General features: G+C 47.2%; 1 protein-coding gene across 1 annotated transcript in view; it reads right to left on the bottom strand.

Moving 5' to 3' along the window:
* DNAH1 (dynein axonemal heavy chain 1) overlaps nucleotides 1-15,750 on the bottom strand; it is an 83,760-nt gene that overhangs the window by 28,055 nt on the left and 39,955 nt on the right. The window contains exons 34-51 of the mRNA XM_026106526.2: nucleotides 15,523-15,709; nucleotides 15,316-15,407; nucleotides 14,636-14,790; nucleotides 12,794-12,971; nucleotides 12,374-12,568; nucleotides 11,569-11,688; nucleotides 10,753-10,911; nucleotides 10,357-10,461; nucleotides 8,996-9,136; nucleotides 8,326-8,486; nucleotides 7,422-7,579; nucleotides 7,113-7,286; nucleotides 6,660-6,698; nucleotides 5,344-5,522; nucleotides 4,331-4,561; nucleotides 2,785-2,981; nucleotides 1,700-1,835; nucleotides 339-547 (exon numbers count right to left, since the gene is read on the bottom strand). Of these exons, the coding sequence (XP_025962311.2) occupies nucleotides 339-547; nucleotides 1,700-1,835; nucleotides 2,785-2,981; nucleotides 4,331-4,561; nucleotides 5,344-5,522; nucleotides 6,660-6,698; nucleotides 7,113-7,286; nucleotides 7,422-7,579; nucleotides 8,326-8,486; nucleotides 8,996-9,136; nucleotides 10,357-10,461; nucleotides 10,753-10,911; nucleotides 11,569-11,688; nucleotides 12,374-12,568; nucleotides 12,794-12,971; nucleotides 14,636-14,790; nucleotides 15,316-15,407; nucleotides 15,523-15,709 (2,816 nt within the window). The remainder of the gene's footprint in view (nucleotides 1-338; nucleotides 548-1,699; nucleotides 1,836-2,784; nucleotides 2,982-4,330; nucleotides 4,562-5,343; nucleotides 5,523-6,659; nucleotides 6,699-7,112; nucleotides 7,287-7,421; nucleotides 7,580-8,325; nucleotides 8,487-8,995; nucleotides 9,137-10,356; nucleotides 10,462-10,752; nucleotides 10,912-11,568; nucleotides 11,689-12,373; nucleotides 12,569-12,793; nucleotides 12,972-14,635; nucleotides 14,791-15,315; nucleotides 15,408-15,522; nucleotides 15,710-15,750) is intronic.

Below are 15,750 nucleotides of genomic sequence, written 5' to 3'. Positions count from 1 at the left end.
TAGCTGCTTATGGACTATGAACTGCATTCACAAGTAGGGATGGTGCAACTGAGCCCCAAATTCAAGCAGGATGTTTCTTGTAACAAAGAGCTTAATGGTGCATGAGGGAGGAGGAAGCCTGTATTTAATTTGGATCACATATAATCATACTAAACTTTTCAAACTTCATCTTTAAAGCAGCAAGGGGCAAAGAATGTAACCATTCCTAGGGGAAGGCAGTACACAAACCTTACTCCTCCTCCAAAGCTAGGGGTTCAGAAGTACAGAGCCTAAGAGTGATGCAAGGCAAAGCACAATGAGGGGATAGCAAACACTGACACCAGGTCTGCAAGATGTACCTCATGCACAGAACCATGTGGATATTACTGCGAACCCGTCCTGTATATGCAGCCATCAGGTTGGCCTTGGTGGACTGCTGTCCTAGATCTCGAACAATGGGCTTCATTGCTGTCATGATTTGCTCTTGATCATCAGGGTTGTAAATGCTGGGAATATCACCCGAGTTGAGCATGCTGTTGATATCCTCAAGGAAGGACTCGCTTTTAATCTAAGTGGATGATAGGAAAAAAAGTCATAAAAGAGTCAGGACTCCAGATGCCTTATAACTCACTTCTGGATAAATATAGTCCTCAGCTTCTGTCATAAGAAATCCTCTGTGTGATCACTGGGCTCCAGTGACATATACAGTGATTGTCCATGGTCAGTATTTGCAGTTGAACAGCTATGTTCAACCATTTGGGGGCAGGGGGTGGAGCAGGGGTGGTGGGTCTGGGAACAAACCTTCCTTCTGCTCCTTCACTGCCTGCCTATAGATAGGCTGAGATCAAGGCCTTGCTCCCTGCCTTGAAATGACTCTGTGGCCAGACTCCAGACACTGGAATGCTCTGGTACAGCAAAATTCTTTGTTATTAGGGTAAAGCTCATAAATGTGGGAGATGGTAATTTTATGGAGGTATCACAGCTTGTGGTATGAGCTGCCACTACAGTTACACTCACCTCTCCACCTTTGTACATCAGAAATACATGGCATCCATCTATTCAACTAAATGTACCCTCTTCTCCCCCCTTCCCCCCCCCCCCATATATATGTTTTTCACTGCAGGAAAAAGGATGAGTGAACAAGCAGTGTTTGACAGATGTTAATCTCACTGCTTAAGGCACTGCCAGAAGGGACTTGGTTCCTATGATAATGAAGACAGTATAACAGCCTATAGGGGACATAACTGAACTCCAGAAATTGGCGTAGTTATTAGCAAACTAAAGTTTACACTAACAAGTCAACACTCTCCAGTGGGAACAGCAGGCATAAGGCCCTAAACCTACAGGTATCTTTGAAAGGAAAGGGAATGAACTTAGGCCTTCTTTTAGTGTCAGTAGTCAGCATAGTGCTTAGCTCCAGGCAGCTGGGTTTAAAATCTTTGATCCCATCATATCTATAGATGGAGCCCACGCGGCAAAAGAGGATTCCTGGAGCTCCAGAATCAACCCACTCACACAGCTTTACAGTCCTTCCAGCAAGAAATGTACCACCTTTTTTCTCCCCGGGCGTTGTTATAGGATGGTGAGGGTGGGCCGCTTGGGAAATAAAGGTTGTATCTGCTTCATATCAAGCACCTCAATCCTCTTTAGGGGTTTTCTTGAGCTTAGAAACGTGGTTCTGACTCCTCTCCAGCCCTTCACCACGCTAACACTCCTGTACCTGTGTGTCCACGAACAGGAATGTCACTGGTAGGCTTTGAAGGCCTGCCTTCATCATGATCTTCTTCACATCATCCCGCCACTCTGTCGTGCCGTAATTTTTGGACAGTTCGATCTGGAAACACTCATACTCAGCCCTAAAGGAAAGAGAACTCTGTGGAGTTACATCCTACGCCAGACATCTCTTACGGCAATTGTGAGTATGTGTCGTGGACACAGTGGGAGAGGACTCAAGCAACTTGTTTTCCTACACTGAGTATACAGATGTCCTTGTGCATGTTTAGTCACTAACCCAAAAGTGTGTTCTATTCAGAGCTAGCTGAAAGGAAGGCAGGGCTGCAATGGAACGGAGGTGGCAAAACCAGTCACTCTATATGAGAACTAGAAGCTCCAGCTCATGTAGAGCAGCCCAAAGCAGAGATATGCAAGCTAGACAGAAACCAGGAGAAGCTAGCTACCAGAGTTACACGGCTTCTTGGGCCCAAGCACACATCACTGCACAGTGCTTCACAAGTGCAGAGGAAGCAACTCCGCAAATCTTTTTGTGATACTGCACTTCAATGCTGATGTGCCCAGGAACTCTTGTTGTATTTTTCTAGGATTATTTCCTATATTCAGAACCTGAAGAACTTGCTTGCCCCAGCCTATTCCCCTGGCTTTTCCGATATCCCTCTCAGGATCCCTTGGCTCCCAAGACTCAAAGGGAAAGCTTGCTAGGCTGTCAGTGTCACTTGATCACTTGTCACTGGTAACTCCTGTCATTACCTTCCTGCTGCCTAGCACCCAGGAAGGAGCCCATGTCTCTCCCACTGCTATGCTGAGGGCCAGTGAGTTGACTCAGATTGTATTGCATCTGCTCATTTGCTGCATACCTGCAGCAGCAATGCAAGCTAATAGCAAGCAAGAGGGTCCCATTTTCCTAGTGTAGATGTGCATGTTAGCCAACCCTTAGCACTGGAGTGTTAAATCTGAAGAGTCAACCAGAAAAATGAGTAAACGATGCCAGAAAGGGCAGGAAGAGCAATTCTCTGGTGGCAACCCTGATGGAGCTGCTCCACATTACGTGTGTAGGAGCCCCTTACTTACATGTGAGATGCTAGCTTGGTGAGAGACTGCCTCCCACTCCCCCCAACACCTAGGAGAAGAGCGTTTCCCAGGGCCTGCCGCAGGATCCGGCTGATTCGGCAGATGTGCTGCATTGCATCCATGAAGAGCACCAGCTTCATCTCTGTGGTATTGATTTGATTGTACTCTTCCAGGTAATCCTCAATCACAACCTTCAGCTGTGGGCAAAAAGAGCAAATTGATACCACCAGATAAAAGCAGCTGTGAGGGAAGGGCTAGCACCTAGAGGCATGTGAGCATGACCTGGCTAGGCTTTGCCTCTGGGAGATGTGAGTGTGGTTCTTTGTTGTTCCCTAGATGCTGCCTGTGGGGATGAGTTATTTCTGTTTGCTCCATGTTCCTGCAGGAATTGCCATTGGGCTGCCTTGGACTGGGCTGAGTTCGGCTTGTGGTGGCAGCTGCTGAATGGTGATCTGAACTAACTCAGGCAAGTGACTAAGGGTTGCTGTTCCCAATAGTGCTGTTTTACCAGAAAAGCAGCAAGGTATAGTTCAAAATAAAACAGCCTGCAACTGCCTGACTGGTGCTGTGCCAGGGCCTCTCTCTGGGTGGGGTTCCTTATGCTATAGCTGACTGCTGCCTGTTGCATCCTTTGGTCAGGATACTTGCTGGAAAGGGTAGGTGCTGGAAGGGAACCCCTCTGGCCCTAGACAGGCAAAGGGGAAGCTCGCTCCTCTCCTGGGCCAGCCATTGAGCACAGAACAGCAGCATGAGCAGTGTCTTCTGCCCCTTCTAGGGCTCTCTTCAGCAATGCCCTCAGTCTAGTGCAAGAGATGAAGCATCAAAACATATGGGATCTAGTCCTAACACCCTGAACCTGGGTGAGCAGCATAGGCTAGAACACATGAAGTGCTAAAGTCCTGTGGGCATCAGCAGATTGTGCAGCCCCTCTGCAAGTCTGACTGTCTCAGCTGTGCTCACCTTGGTGGGGACAAGCCTACCTACTCATGAAAGAGATTGGGGAGCTCAGTTAATGACCGGTCCTTGTTACACAGCTACCACAAGAGGAAAGATGACAGCAATATCATCTGTTTCTGATAAAGAGAGCAAAACACACTGCTGACTGCCTTTGCCTAAATAGCACTATGAAAGTACTCACCATATCTTCTCCAACAGGGGATCTGGCAGTAACATTAATTACTTACAAAGGTCAATTGTGAAGGCTCTAATGGCAAATGTAGTATTGTTCAGGGGTAATGTGCCACTTCTTTCTAGCCAATTTCACTTTTCAGTCCTGGGAGTGGCTCACTCAAGAAATTTGGCATAGCAGCCTGCCCCCATGATGGCAATGCAGAGACAGCTTGTTCCACCTCAACTTCCCACCTGCTCCAAATGCTGCCCCTGTCCATACTTGGGGTGGGATCTCAGAGGAGGGCCCTGTCAGGGTCTGTTATTCCGGACACCTTCAGTTCTAGCATCCCCACAGTTGACTGTTTTCTTCTCTTTGCAGAAGACTTGTAAGATGTGAACATAAATCACAAAAAGATGGTGATCCCCAGGGTCCTACCTTTTCCTGGCTGTCGATTGCTTCATACACTTTGGCATCAGCACCTTGCACCATGAAGTCACCAAACAGAACTGGCTGGGAGGGGATGACCTCCTCAAAAGTGGTGCCTAACTCCTCCATCATGTGCTTCATCAGGCTGTCAAACCAGGTCCGGTCCTCCTCACTGACCAGGCGATCACAGAAGACCCGACAGCTCTCATGGTACCACAGTCTCAGCAGGTGCAATTTGTCCTGGTAGGAAATCCCAGCAGAACACCACCATGAGAGAAGCAGAGGAGTGTTAGGAGCCTCTCTGGCAGGAAGGCTGGTTCCTGCCCAGCATGTGGCCAGCTTCTCCTGCTGAAATGCCGCTGGAGGGGAGAAAGAACTGGGTGGAGGAAGCTGTATTCCCTTCCCTTCACAAAAGTAAATCCTGTCAAAACAGCTGTTTTGCAGAGAGCTCATTACAGCTTCATTAATATCTCCTCTATTTGTCCATGTGCTGGGCTTTCTTTGATAGATTTACTTTTCATATCATTTGTCCTTATCTCTCCCTCACTATGATTTAATTTTTATGGTTTTCACAAGTTCTTGGATTTTAGGAAAGATCCTTTTAGTCAGGTGTAGCACAGCCAGATCCCCAAGTACTTTCCCAAGTACCCTCTGTGGTAAGTCAACATGTTCTAGCTAGGCTGAGGCCCTCAGGAGAGCAGAGGGGGTAATAGCCCCCCACTAGTCTAATCTGATAATAGGGCAATACCTCTGCCCCTGTGTGGTCCCCTAGCCAGTCATCTATGGCTGCATACAGCCCTGCTGGAATGAATGCCCGGGCTACTTAGCACTTACTCCCTGTGCCCATTCACCCAACTTTTTGTTCTAATGGTACTAGGAGATAACCCAAAGGGTTAGCACTTACTGAACAATATCTAAATGCAGATATTCAAGAAATGGTTGAAGCAGCCAGCTCAGTCAATGAGCACGGACTGCAGCATTTCCAGTTTTCCTCTGGGGGAATGACTGATGAGAGGACTGACCTCAATCTTGCTGGGCTCAGCCATGAGCATGCCCTGGAACACTTTGGAGAGGTCCCTTAGGTTGAAGGTGTAATGTGACTTCGCTGGTGTAGGCAGCAGCTTGGACGTGATGGTGGAGTACACGCAGATAGTGGCATCAACCAAGGGCTCATTCAAGTCCTTAACTGCAAGTGCTCCTGCTGCAGAGACAGAGGAAGGTGGAGAGGATGCCAAGGTGGCATCTCAGGGACATGAAGGTCCTAGCAGCATGGACAGGTGACAGTGAGTGACAGAGGTGTTGCCAGGACCTGGCCAGGAACATTCTTTTCTTCTGTTTTCTTATATGGAGTCTGTGTGGGGCCCTGATCAAGTTGCTGCTCATCACAGCTGGAGAGTTTGCCAACAGCAGGCAGGATGCTGACCCTGGCTGGGATGAACCCAAGGGGGATCAGATCTGGGGAGGGAAGGATGCCTTACAACATTTCTACAGTGCTGAAGCTCTATGCACACCAGGGAGAGAGGAGACAGGGCCAGAGAGGGAATCAGTGCCTACCTTAAGTACTCTGGATGGGTTTTCTCCTCCCACCTTATACTCCCTCATTGGAGTTTCAGCTACTTCTAAGCTAAAAGGTGTGAGTACCCTCTTAGCTAAACACCCTGGCAATTCATTGAGCTTAACAAACACAAAGTCCCTGAGGAATGATTTCTCAGGTGATGGTGAGTGGCAGGATTTAAACACAACTGCCAGTTTTGGAACACAAAATACTTCTTTAAATCCCAATCAATTTCATTACAAATACCCTTGCGGAAGTAGAGTCCTGTGACATCCAAGCACTTCACACTTTTCTTCTTCAGTTCTTTCCCAAATTGTTTGATCTTTGATTTACTTTTAAATTGTAGCTAGATATTTCAGTAGGCTCCTGAATGAAGTCAGGTACTGACACTTCTTAGCATTGCAAAAAACCCCCATATCAGCACTTGGAAAGCTCTGCTCTGCCTTCCTCATAGTTCTCACTCCTTCCTGCTGGCAGATTTGCAGAGGAGGGCACATTTGCAAAGGTGATCCTAAATTCCCACCCTGTCAAATATAAGAAGACTCATTTCACTCCAGATGAGCCCTTTTTTCTGGGTGACTGTAGCTCCATGCTCAGATCCTCCCTGCTCAGCTGTCCACAGGGTGCAGCAGATGGAGAGTAACAGAAGGCTCTGCTTCTGCAGAAGGCTCTTTCGTCTGGGCAAGTGTCTGTCTACTGAACGCACAGGTAAACTGTGCTGTTCTGTCCCCACCAGCCTTGTTCTGTTCACAGCCTCTCTTGCATCTTTCTGCTCTTACTTACGCACTGGATCTCTGTAGCTTCTTTCTCCTAGGAGCCCAGCTAGAAAACCAAGACAGAAAACCTAAGTTATTGCTATACTTGCAGAGGTGAAGGACATCTACACCATCTATCACAAACAAAATCCTCCTTGAAAAGCCTAGGCTATGGGACACCTTATGAAACTGAGAGCACCAAATTCTGTGAGGACTGAAACTGGCACATCTCCATTTACTTTGGTGAAGTTTGCTGATTTGCACAAGTGGAGTTTCACCCTGAGACTAAACAGTGGATGGACTCTGTTTGCTAAGACTCAAACAACAGTTCCTCAAAAGCACTTTCAAGCAGCTTGCAATTAATGCAAGCTCCAGTTTCCAACATTTTGATCAGATGGTCAGATAAATTCCTCCCCTTTCCACCTCTGACTGCGTTAACTTGCAATGTGAGAAGGAGGCAGCATCTGTCTGCAGAACTTACCCATCCAGCTGCCAAGGATAGTGGAGAAGATAGTCTTCTTGCTGCTGTCCTCCATCTCCGTGAAAGAGAGGTAGTTGAAATGGCGGGTAAGGCGTGGAGTGACAGGATTCCTTCCCCCACCAGGAGGTCCCATGGCACAGACAAAATTAATATCTACCAGCTTCTTAAAAGTACCTGAGGAGAGCAGAATCAGGAGTGAATGCTGAGCTGAAGCTGAAAATGCTTCCCAAGGATCTCCTCGGTGGGTGTTTGTGTCTATCAACAGGCCAACTTTTTCTGAGAGTACTGGGCAAGGGATCTCAGTCGTACCAATCTGCTTCCGGTCGTACCAGCCCTGGTGGTCCATCCACTGCCGCAGCAGCTCAATGGGCGGCTGAGCACCATACGTCTCCAGTGCAGGCATGTTCAAGTCATCAATAAAAAATATGAAGTATCGCCCAAGTGGAGGCCCAAACACGCCTTTTCGCCTGTAAGGACAGGAGCCATGTGGGAACACAGGACAACTCGAACTGTAAAGGTACTAACTCAATCCAAAAGCTTTTTTTTTTTTTCTTTTCCCCCCCCCCCCCCCCCCTTCCCCTCTCTCTCCCAAAAGCTTTCTGGGGCAGTAGTTTCAGATATCCTTACACTTACCCTCTTCCCTAGACTCCTTTACATAGAAGCCTTTGCATGGAAAACATCCAGTGCAATATTTGAGGCACTGGCATCTTTGCAAGCCTATGGGCCAAATTTTATCTACTTCTGCACAGTGTCAATGAACTGCATGCGTATGAATAGAAGCAAGGCTTGAGCCCATGAATCTGCTGGAAACTTCAAACCAGTGGCTGACCAGGAAGGATAAAGGAAAGCTGCTAAACAAGAGGACACTGGGGAAGGTAGTAGCCAAGTCTTTTCCCCTCATCAGTTTCCATAAATTCCCCACACCAGGGTTTGCAGACACCTGTGCCACAAAATGTGGTGTTTCAGGAATAATCAGGATTGGAGTAATTTCTGCAGACCTTCACCAATCCTTCTCCCTTTCTGGCCATCGTATCAAACTATTTCTGGCTCTCCCAATCCCAGCTCGGGTTTGGTGCTTGCCCTATTTCTGTTATCCACAGCTGTGTCTGCCCAGGGCCCATTCAGGTCTTGGGATGAGAATAAATGGTGAGGCTGATAGCAGAAACACTGAGCTCAGGGATACTGCCTTTGCAAACACAGAAAGGAAACTTGCCTCTTATCCAGTTTGCTATCAATGAGATCCTGAGTTTGGTTCGCAGAAGTGCGGGCAGAGAACATCAGGAAGTGGGTGATATATTTGAGAGGCAAATTCTTCAGAAGTTTGTCTGCAATAGTGAGAGTCTTTCCTGTGCCAGTGGGACCAATACAGAGAACCTGGAAGCACAATCAGCAGTGCAGTATAACTACAGGCAGGTGGTTTATGTTTTCCAGCTCTCTGACACTTGCTGGCAGCAACGCAGGTTCCCGCCCGTGTGGGTTTTCAAAGGTTGGGAGAAGGCAGAAGGCTCCCTCCCTCAGCAAGGATCTGCTCAAGGCAGCAGATCTCTCAACATGGAAGTAATCCAACCACAGAAGTACGAGAGGGAACTGCAGGAAGCAGGTAAAGAGGAGTGGCGATGGGCTGCCATCCTGGTGGGGCGGGGATCTAGCAATTGCTGCACTTTGAGCTACTGAGAGTTGATATTCCTCTGGGGCATGAGCCTGGTGTTGAGGGACTAAATGAACAACTCCTGTTGCTTAAACACAGCATACCCTTGAAAGTGGGGAAGAATCTAAAGAAATCGAGTAACTGTCTGGTTCTGATCACCACAGGAGAGGAAAAGGTGCCCCTGTCAAAGAGAATGAGATTGAATCCAAAAGCACAGACAAGGCTGAGCACGTACTGGCTTACGGTTGGTGAGCAACAGCTCTAGCAGATGGGCCATCCGGACTGTATTCACTGTGGGGATGATAATGTCACAGAAGTTGGTATCAGGAACTAGGGTGAACTGTGTAGTAGAGTCCAGCCACTTCTCCCAGCGCACCTGAAAGGGATGAGTGTATTTAGAGGGGGCAGCTGCATCTGCCTACTGTGGGAATAAGAAAATGGAATTTCTGCTGTGTTTTCCCTTGTCAAAGCTACTTGTGTAGGAGCTAAGACTCTGACTAGGAATTCAGACTCCTCGTCCCTCAGTCTAGTCTTGCCATCTGTGCCTTTCTGTATGGCAACTCCAGAAGTTCCTCACTCATTTCCTATAGGAAGGAGGCAGCCTAAAAGTGAGAGATTATTGCCCCAGAAGTATCACACTTCCCATCCCTTCTGGAAACTTGGTTCAAATGGTGACAGAGCATTTGTGACACTTGTAAGAAGTGGAATTCTGCTTTAACCTGACCTGCCCTGTAAGAGCCCACACTGCAGAGGACCAAAGAGGACTTAGGTGGGATCTTCGTGTTTGGTGCCATCTTCGCTGTTGCATTCAGAAGCACATGGAGGTTTTGTGCTTGTGCAGGACACGGATGACTTGTGCTAGAATCAAGTCACAGGCTAACCCTTTAGGGGCCACTACACAAGTAAGAGGATTTATCAGAGATGTGTGAGAGAACACTGGTAGAAAAAGTCCAGTCTCAACCACCCAACATGGACTCCCCATAGAGCAAGCTGGGACATCTCAGCTTCTGCTAAGCACGTGAGGTGCATGCAGGGCTCCCTACTTTGCTCCAATTTCAGAAAGCGGAAGCATTTTTCCTCTTTTCTGCTTTCAGCCCAGGGGCTATTGACTGGGAGTCAGTTGGGCCTTGCTTGCCCTACTGCTCTATCTGCTGTGAAAAAGATGGCAGATTTATATATTTTGCTCCTCTCCTAGACTCTGCTTCACACAGCTCTTGCTCTGCTGCTGTGCACTGCTTTCCAGTGTAGACAGACCTCTCCATCATAGCTGCTCCCTGCCCTCCTCAGGAGCCACACTGGCAGTGCCTTCTCACTTTCCTGAGCATCGGCAGCAGCATTCAGGCCTGTGCCCAGCAACTGGTTTGGATTTGAAAGTTCTGCTTCACAACCCTGAGGGCAAGAAACTGTCTTCTTCCTTTAATGAAAGGTTTGATTTCACTTTAAACATTCTCACATGGTTCCTATAGGCCTTTCTTATTTGCTCTTGATGAGAAGATCTTGCCAAATCCTGCAAGACCCTGGTGCTTCCTGCCCCTCCCCCCCCCCCCCCCCCACCTTGAATTTCCCAGCTTGGAGTTGACAAGTGAAGTACTTTACCTCTCTAATGATCTCCTCATCCAGATCATCCTCAGCACTGCTGAGCCCAGCATCGTCCAGTTTATAGTCATACACCAGTCCTTCTTCTGGGAAAAGTAACTGTATCTGTGGGGATAAAGCTGTGGTGAATGTAGCTGCCACACCGCTGAATGCGCATGAGGATCTGGGCTGCTGCAGGGAAGACCGCTTTAATAATGGGATGCTGCCCAGTCCAGGTGGCTCACGCATCTCTGCCAGAGGTTCTAGCTCAGGTTGTCTCTTGAAGCTTGATCATTGTATACCAGATCTCAGGAGGAAGCCTTATGTAAATCTTCCAGGCATTCAAGGGGCTCTGACTCCCACTCCTCATTAGCAGTTCCTCTGTAATGAGAAAGGATCTGCTTTTTCTTTACTCACCTTTTCCTTCACCATCTTCTCCCTCAGCCACAAGCTGAAGGCCACACGGCTTTGGGAATCTCCTGTAGCACCCACACTCCAGATCAAGGCAAACATAAACCAGGGCTCAATCAGCTCTCCAATACGTGCTGCCTTCTCCTGGGGAATACTCCTAATTCCCTGAGGAGCCAAGAACAGCAGAAGTAAAGTTCTAAAACATGGTTAAGGTGCATAAAATACAGACTCTTCTTTAAGGTGATTGTTCTTCTATCAGCTTATATGTAGGGTTTTTTAGCCAATTTTTCAGGTCTTTTCATAATAGTCTGTGGATTAAAACTTGCTCTATTTTGTTGGTGTACTTGAGAACCTCCCTGGGATGGGAGAAGAATTTAGTCTTTGGATTTTAATTCTAAAATTGTCCAGCCTCCTTTAATGCTAATTTTCAAAGCACCTGCAATCTGAGTTGTATTGCTGCTTAGCTCTGATCTCTGCTTTCCACTCATTCCCCAGTTCCCTCTGCCATAAATAAATGTGAACCTCTTTCATCCAGCCTGGTAGGCCTGGAGCTTACCTATTTGCTCTCTCAATGGACCAAAGCATAATTCTTGGTTGTGTACTGAGCCGGTGTTATATTCTACCTGTCTTTCCCCACCCGACCGTGCACAACCCTCAGGTTTACCTGCACTTTGCAGGATGCTGTACTGCCTCCTGCGGTGTAGATGAGCTGCAGTGTGACGTTTCTGCACGAACACCTTGTTCCCCAGTGACCTATCCTCTGCACAAATTAGTGCCCACAAGAGTGAGAGGCACACAAACGCAACAGCAGCAAAATCCTACCTCAATGAGAACGAAAGGCTGAAACGAACACTCCAATAGCATGAGGAGGCTCCTTGTGAGGTTACTGTCTGTTGAGGCAATTATCTCCTTCACAGATTTTCGGACAAAGCTGATAGCCTCCTGTAAGGAGAGGCAGGAACAGTTCAGTGTCACTGTCAAACACATTTGAGTTTGTTTATCCCCTAGAGTCTCTGGTTTCTCCTCTCTTCCCTGCAGGTTATGTTTAGCAGAAAGAGTACAGCTGAGAATGCTGTCATTTCCTGCTGTGTCCCAAGCACTACTGGTTTGACTGGACAGAGGTAAGTCAGACCTCTTGGTTGAGTCTTTACTATATGAAAGCTTTGGGACCACCTTTAGGCTCTGTACAAGTGACACACATCTTGCACCATCAGTGCTGTTAAATGGCTTGCTCCTCTCAGAGCTATCCTTCTCAGCGCTGCAGTATTCATTAAAATCATGGCTCAGGAGCAGAGTGGAAATAGCAAGACTTGTTCTTACGAATTTCTCCCTGAAGTAACTGCACTGTAAGAAATAAAGCTGCTCCAGGAGTGATTTTGGCCAGAAGATAATTTAAAAATAAAACAAAACAAAAAACTATAGTGACCAGTACAACTAAGTCACATCTATAGCTATCAGTGAATAATATCCATTAAACCCAGGAAATTCACAGAGCAGTTTGTATACAGGCAGTCTGAAGTGCTCCTATAATGGCATTTAAATCTGTGCCTTGAGAAGTATGGGCCAATCCATAGCTGAGCTGATGAGCTCCAAACCATGGAAGGGCAAGAACAGCACGGTAGATTACCTCCAGGAATCTCCTGAAGAGAGAGGCCAGCTGCTCTGAGAAGGGCTTCATGATGCCTGGGATCTTCCTCAGCCAACACTCGGTGAAGGGCTCCAGCCCCAAGATGCTGGGTTCCAGGTAAACCATGCCACAGCGGGAGACTGTGGCAGGAGAAGCAACAGCCAAATCCTGGACTTCAAACATCATGGTCATGCTCTGGAAATTCCAAAAGCGGAAAAGCAAGGATCTTTCAGCACAATTTTTGTTGTGTTTGTGCACCACAGCAGAGGTCTGGCCAGCACAGGACTACTACTGAAACACCAATTTCCATACAAGTTCATCGCGTACCCCAAGTGGAAAAGTAAAAGGCAAGCCTGCTCTGGCAGGAGGGAGAAAGAAAATGGAGACAACGGGCAGCAAGAGAGAAGAGGGATGAGATACCTCTGTCAGCTTGATGATTTCTCCGGAGCTGAGACACAGCTTCTTGTTGTCATCCAGCACCGTGTTCATGTTCTCAATCCACTCAGCATCGACTGGCCCGTCAAACATGTACCACTTCTTGCTGGTGTCTGTGGCCACAGCTCCCCGCCGGATGAGTGAGGAAAGGATCCCATCTGTCCTGAAAGGTGGGAGGGAGGCAGGGCTTGGCCCAGTCTCCATTTTTCTGCTGAAATCAGTGGCAAAACTCCTACATAAGGCAATGGAGCCAGAATCTTGCCCTGGCTCATGTGCCCAAGCATATCTGTGCCTCACTTGTTAATGAGCTGCATAAAGGTCTGTCTCATTCTTTCTTTTACTATATGTCTCCATCTGAGCAGCACCATGAGGCAATCTCTTTGAGCATTAGGATGTGGACTTCATGCCACCTAACTTTAAGATGTCAAGTTTCCCTTTAACCTCCTCAGTGAGGAGAGACAAGGTCCTGCCACCATCCAGTTCAGGTGATAGGGAGGTTGCCTGCTCTCTGGAGGTACCTCTTTTTCTCCACTAAGTATAAAGGGTGATTCAGGACAGGTACTCGGCTAATTAGGTGCTTCAGCTGGGTGGCTGTATGTCAGGAGGGTAAATCCAGGCTAAAGAGCCTGAGGCTACCCTCCTTATAGCTAAGTCCCCTATCCTCAGCTGCCTTGAAATGCTGTGAACACAGGTAGCGCTGGAGCTGGTGAAAAGGAGAGCAGACACACAAGGAGCGATGGCTGTTGACAGTGAGAATTTAATCTGTATGTGGAAACAGGGAGTGCCATTTCAGTTCAGGCCTTAAACTCCACTCCCACTATTAAATAATTGTTATTTATATAGTGCTAGCGATGCCCAGGGTATTATTACTGAGATAAGGAAAAACAGTTTGCCTTAAAGCTCAGCTGATTAAAACAGATGGATTTATGTCCGTAAATGCATTTTATGTGGCTGCTGTACTTTCTGTCACACGGATGTGCCTCAATGTGCCCTTCAGTAGAGTTGCATTGTAAATAATTTGTCAAGCTTAACTGGAATATCATACAAAATGTCCTTCAGTAAAGATGCACTAGAACCCAGGTCTGGACAGCTCTGGGACTCAACATCAGAAATGTTTACTTGCTTGCACTTTTTCTGGAGGTAGCTGGTTTCAATTTTACTTATTTCTCCTGGTTTTATGGATCATGCCCCTTAGCTTTGCCCCTAAGCAAGTGATGGATGACAGGGCCAAATGGAGATTCACACTGGTTCTTACACCTTAGCATCTGGATGAAACACAAAGCCAACCTCTGGTCACGTGTGGAAACCCAAGCAGTATGGGGACCTGGCTGTCAAGAGGGCAAATGAGCCATTGGTCCTTGCTTTCAAACCATGAAGACAAGCAGGATGCCTGGGGATGGAGAGGAAATACCTAATGTCCCTTCATGCCTGAAAGCGTGCTCTCATCATTCAAGGCCACCAGCATGTTTATTCAGCACAATCCAAATGTGCAGTATAGAGCTCGCTCTTCTTCAGCAGCAAGTCAAGTGTTCTTAAGCTGCTGTATCTTTGAGCAGCGGTATCTGCTCCAAAGCAACTGAAGTATTTCTTCTTGTAGTTAACACTGCAGTAACTGTCTGGGAATATGCTGAGAGCTGGGCTGAGTGCACAATAAAAGATGTCAGCTTAAATTGCAGTGACTGGCTATTGCAGCTTGGTGAGGAATAAGGACTTGATCACTTCTGATTTTATGCCACTACCCTAAAGAGTTCTCAGCCTTCAAGAGAAGGTTCCCGAGACCAGAAGAGTTTCCAGAAGGAAGGAAGGAAAGCAGGTTTTGTACTTTACCACTCATGCGTTAGCAAGTCAAATTCTCCATAAAGCTGGCCCATTGTGATGGATTTGGGGTTCAATACAAAGTAGTTGACTGCTTCATAATTTCCACCACTGGCTGCAGGCTGACCTTTCAGTGAAGTCATTGCATCTGCCAGGACTCTGTAACTCTGCAAAAGCAAGAGAACATGAGAACTAACTGCTGTGGCTTCAAAATGACAAAGGTACATGCTCTCACAGCAACTGCATTCAAAGGAGAATGAGGAAGGAGACATAACAAAGGACTATACATACCATAATGAGAAAATGCCTGGCTGTATTTACAGAAATAGAAGATGATTCTAGAAGCAGGGGGAGGAAACTAGATCTCCTGTGCAAGAGGCCTGAGGCATCTAGAGATGTCATGTGACACTAGGGGAAGATGTTCAAGCTTGAAGTCTGCCTCAGCCTTAGAAGTTTATAGCAGTGCTAATAAGCCTCAGTCTAATCTCCCAGCTCCAAAGAGCAAGCTACTAATATACTTCCCCACGGCTATAAATCAATATTTAAAGGCAGCACAAAAACATCTTGGCTCCTGGCTTCTATCAGAGAGAATCTGGAAATGCTAGAGCATGAGTGTCTTCTGTGAAGCTTTACCCTCTGCATTACCAAAGAGGTGATGGTTTGCTGAAGCCAGCACAGTGTCTCAACCATACCTTTGTCTTCCCAGAGCCCGTTGGCCCCACTAACATGAGGCCGTGACGAACCACAGTGGTTTCATACAGCTGGATGCATTTGGTCACAAAACCTGTAGAGGAAGATGATGACAAGTGGGTCTAAGGAGCCTCTGTCCCTTTCCTAGGGCAGAGTGCTGGACAGAAAGTCCAGGCACAGAAAGCCTTGCGCAGAGCTTTTCCTCTCACCATCAACACCCTTCAGATTCTGTTTGATGCAAGATTTGCGAATGGCTTCTTCCAGGATGCCATAATCAACAGGCTCTTCTCTGATTTTGGGAAATAAATCTGAGACAATACCATTGAAGAGCTTGAGGTCGTCTTGCAGGAATTTAGGTATGTTCGCATCCTTGATAGCCCGCAGGCAGATCAGCTCCTGCAAGAGTTAAGAAGTCATAACTGCAAAGATCCTGCCTC

Source organism: Dromaius novaehollandiae, chromosome 12 (assembly GCF_036370855.1).
Source record: "Dromaius novaehollandiae isolate bDroNov1 chromosome 12, bDroNov1.hap1, whole genome shotgun sequence".
NCBI lineage: Eukaryota > Metazoa > Chordata > Aves > Casuariiformes > Dromaiidae > Dromaius > Dromaius novaehollandiae.
This window is presented reverse-complemented; position numbering and strand designations above follow the sequence as displayed.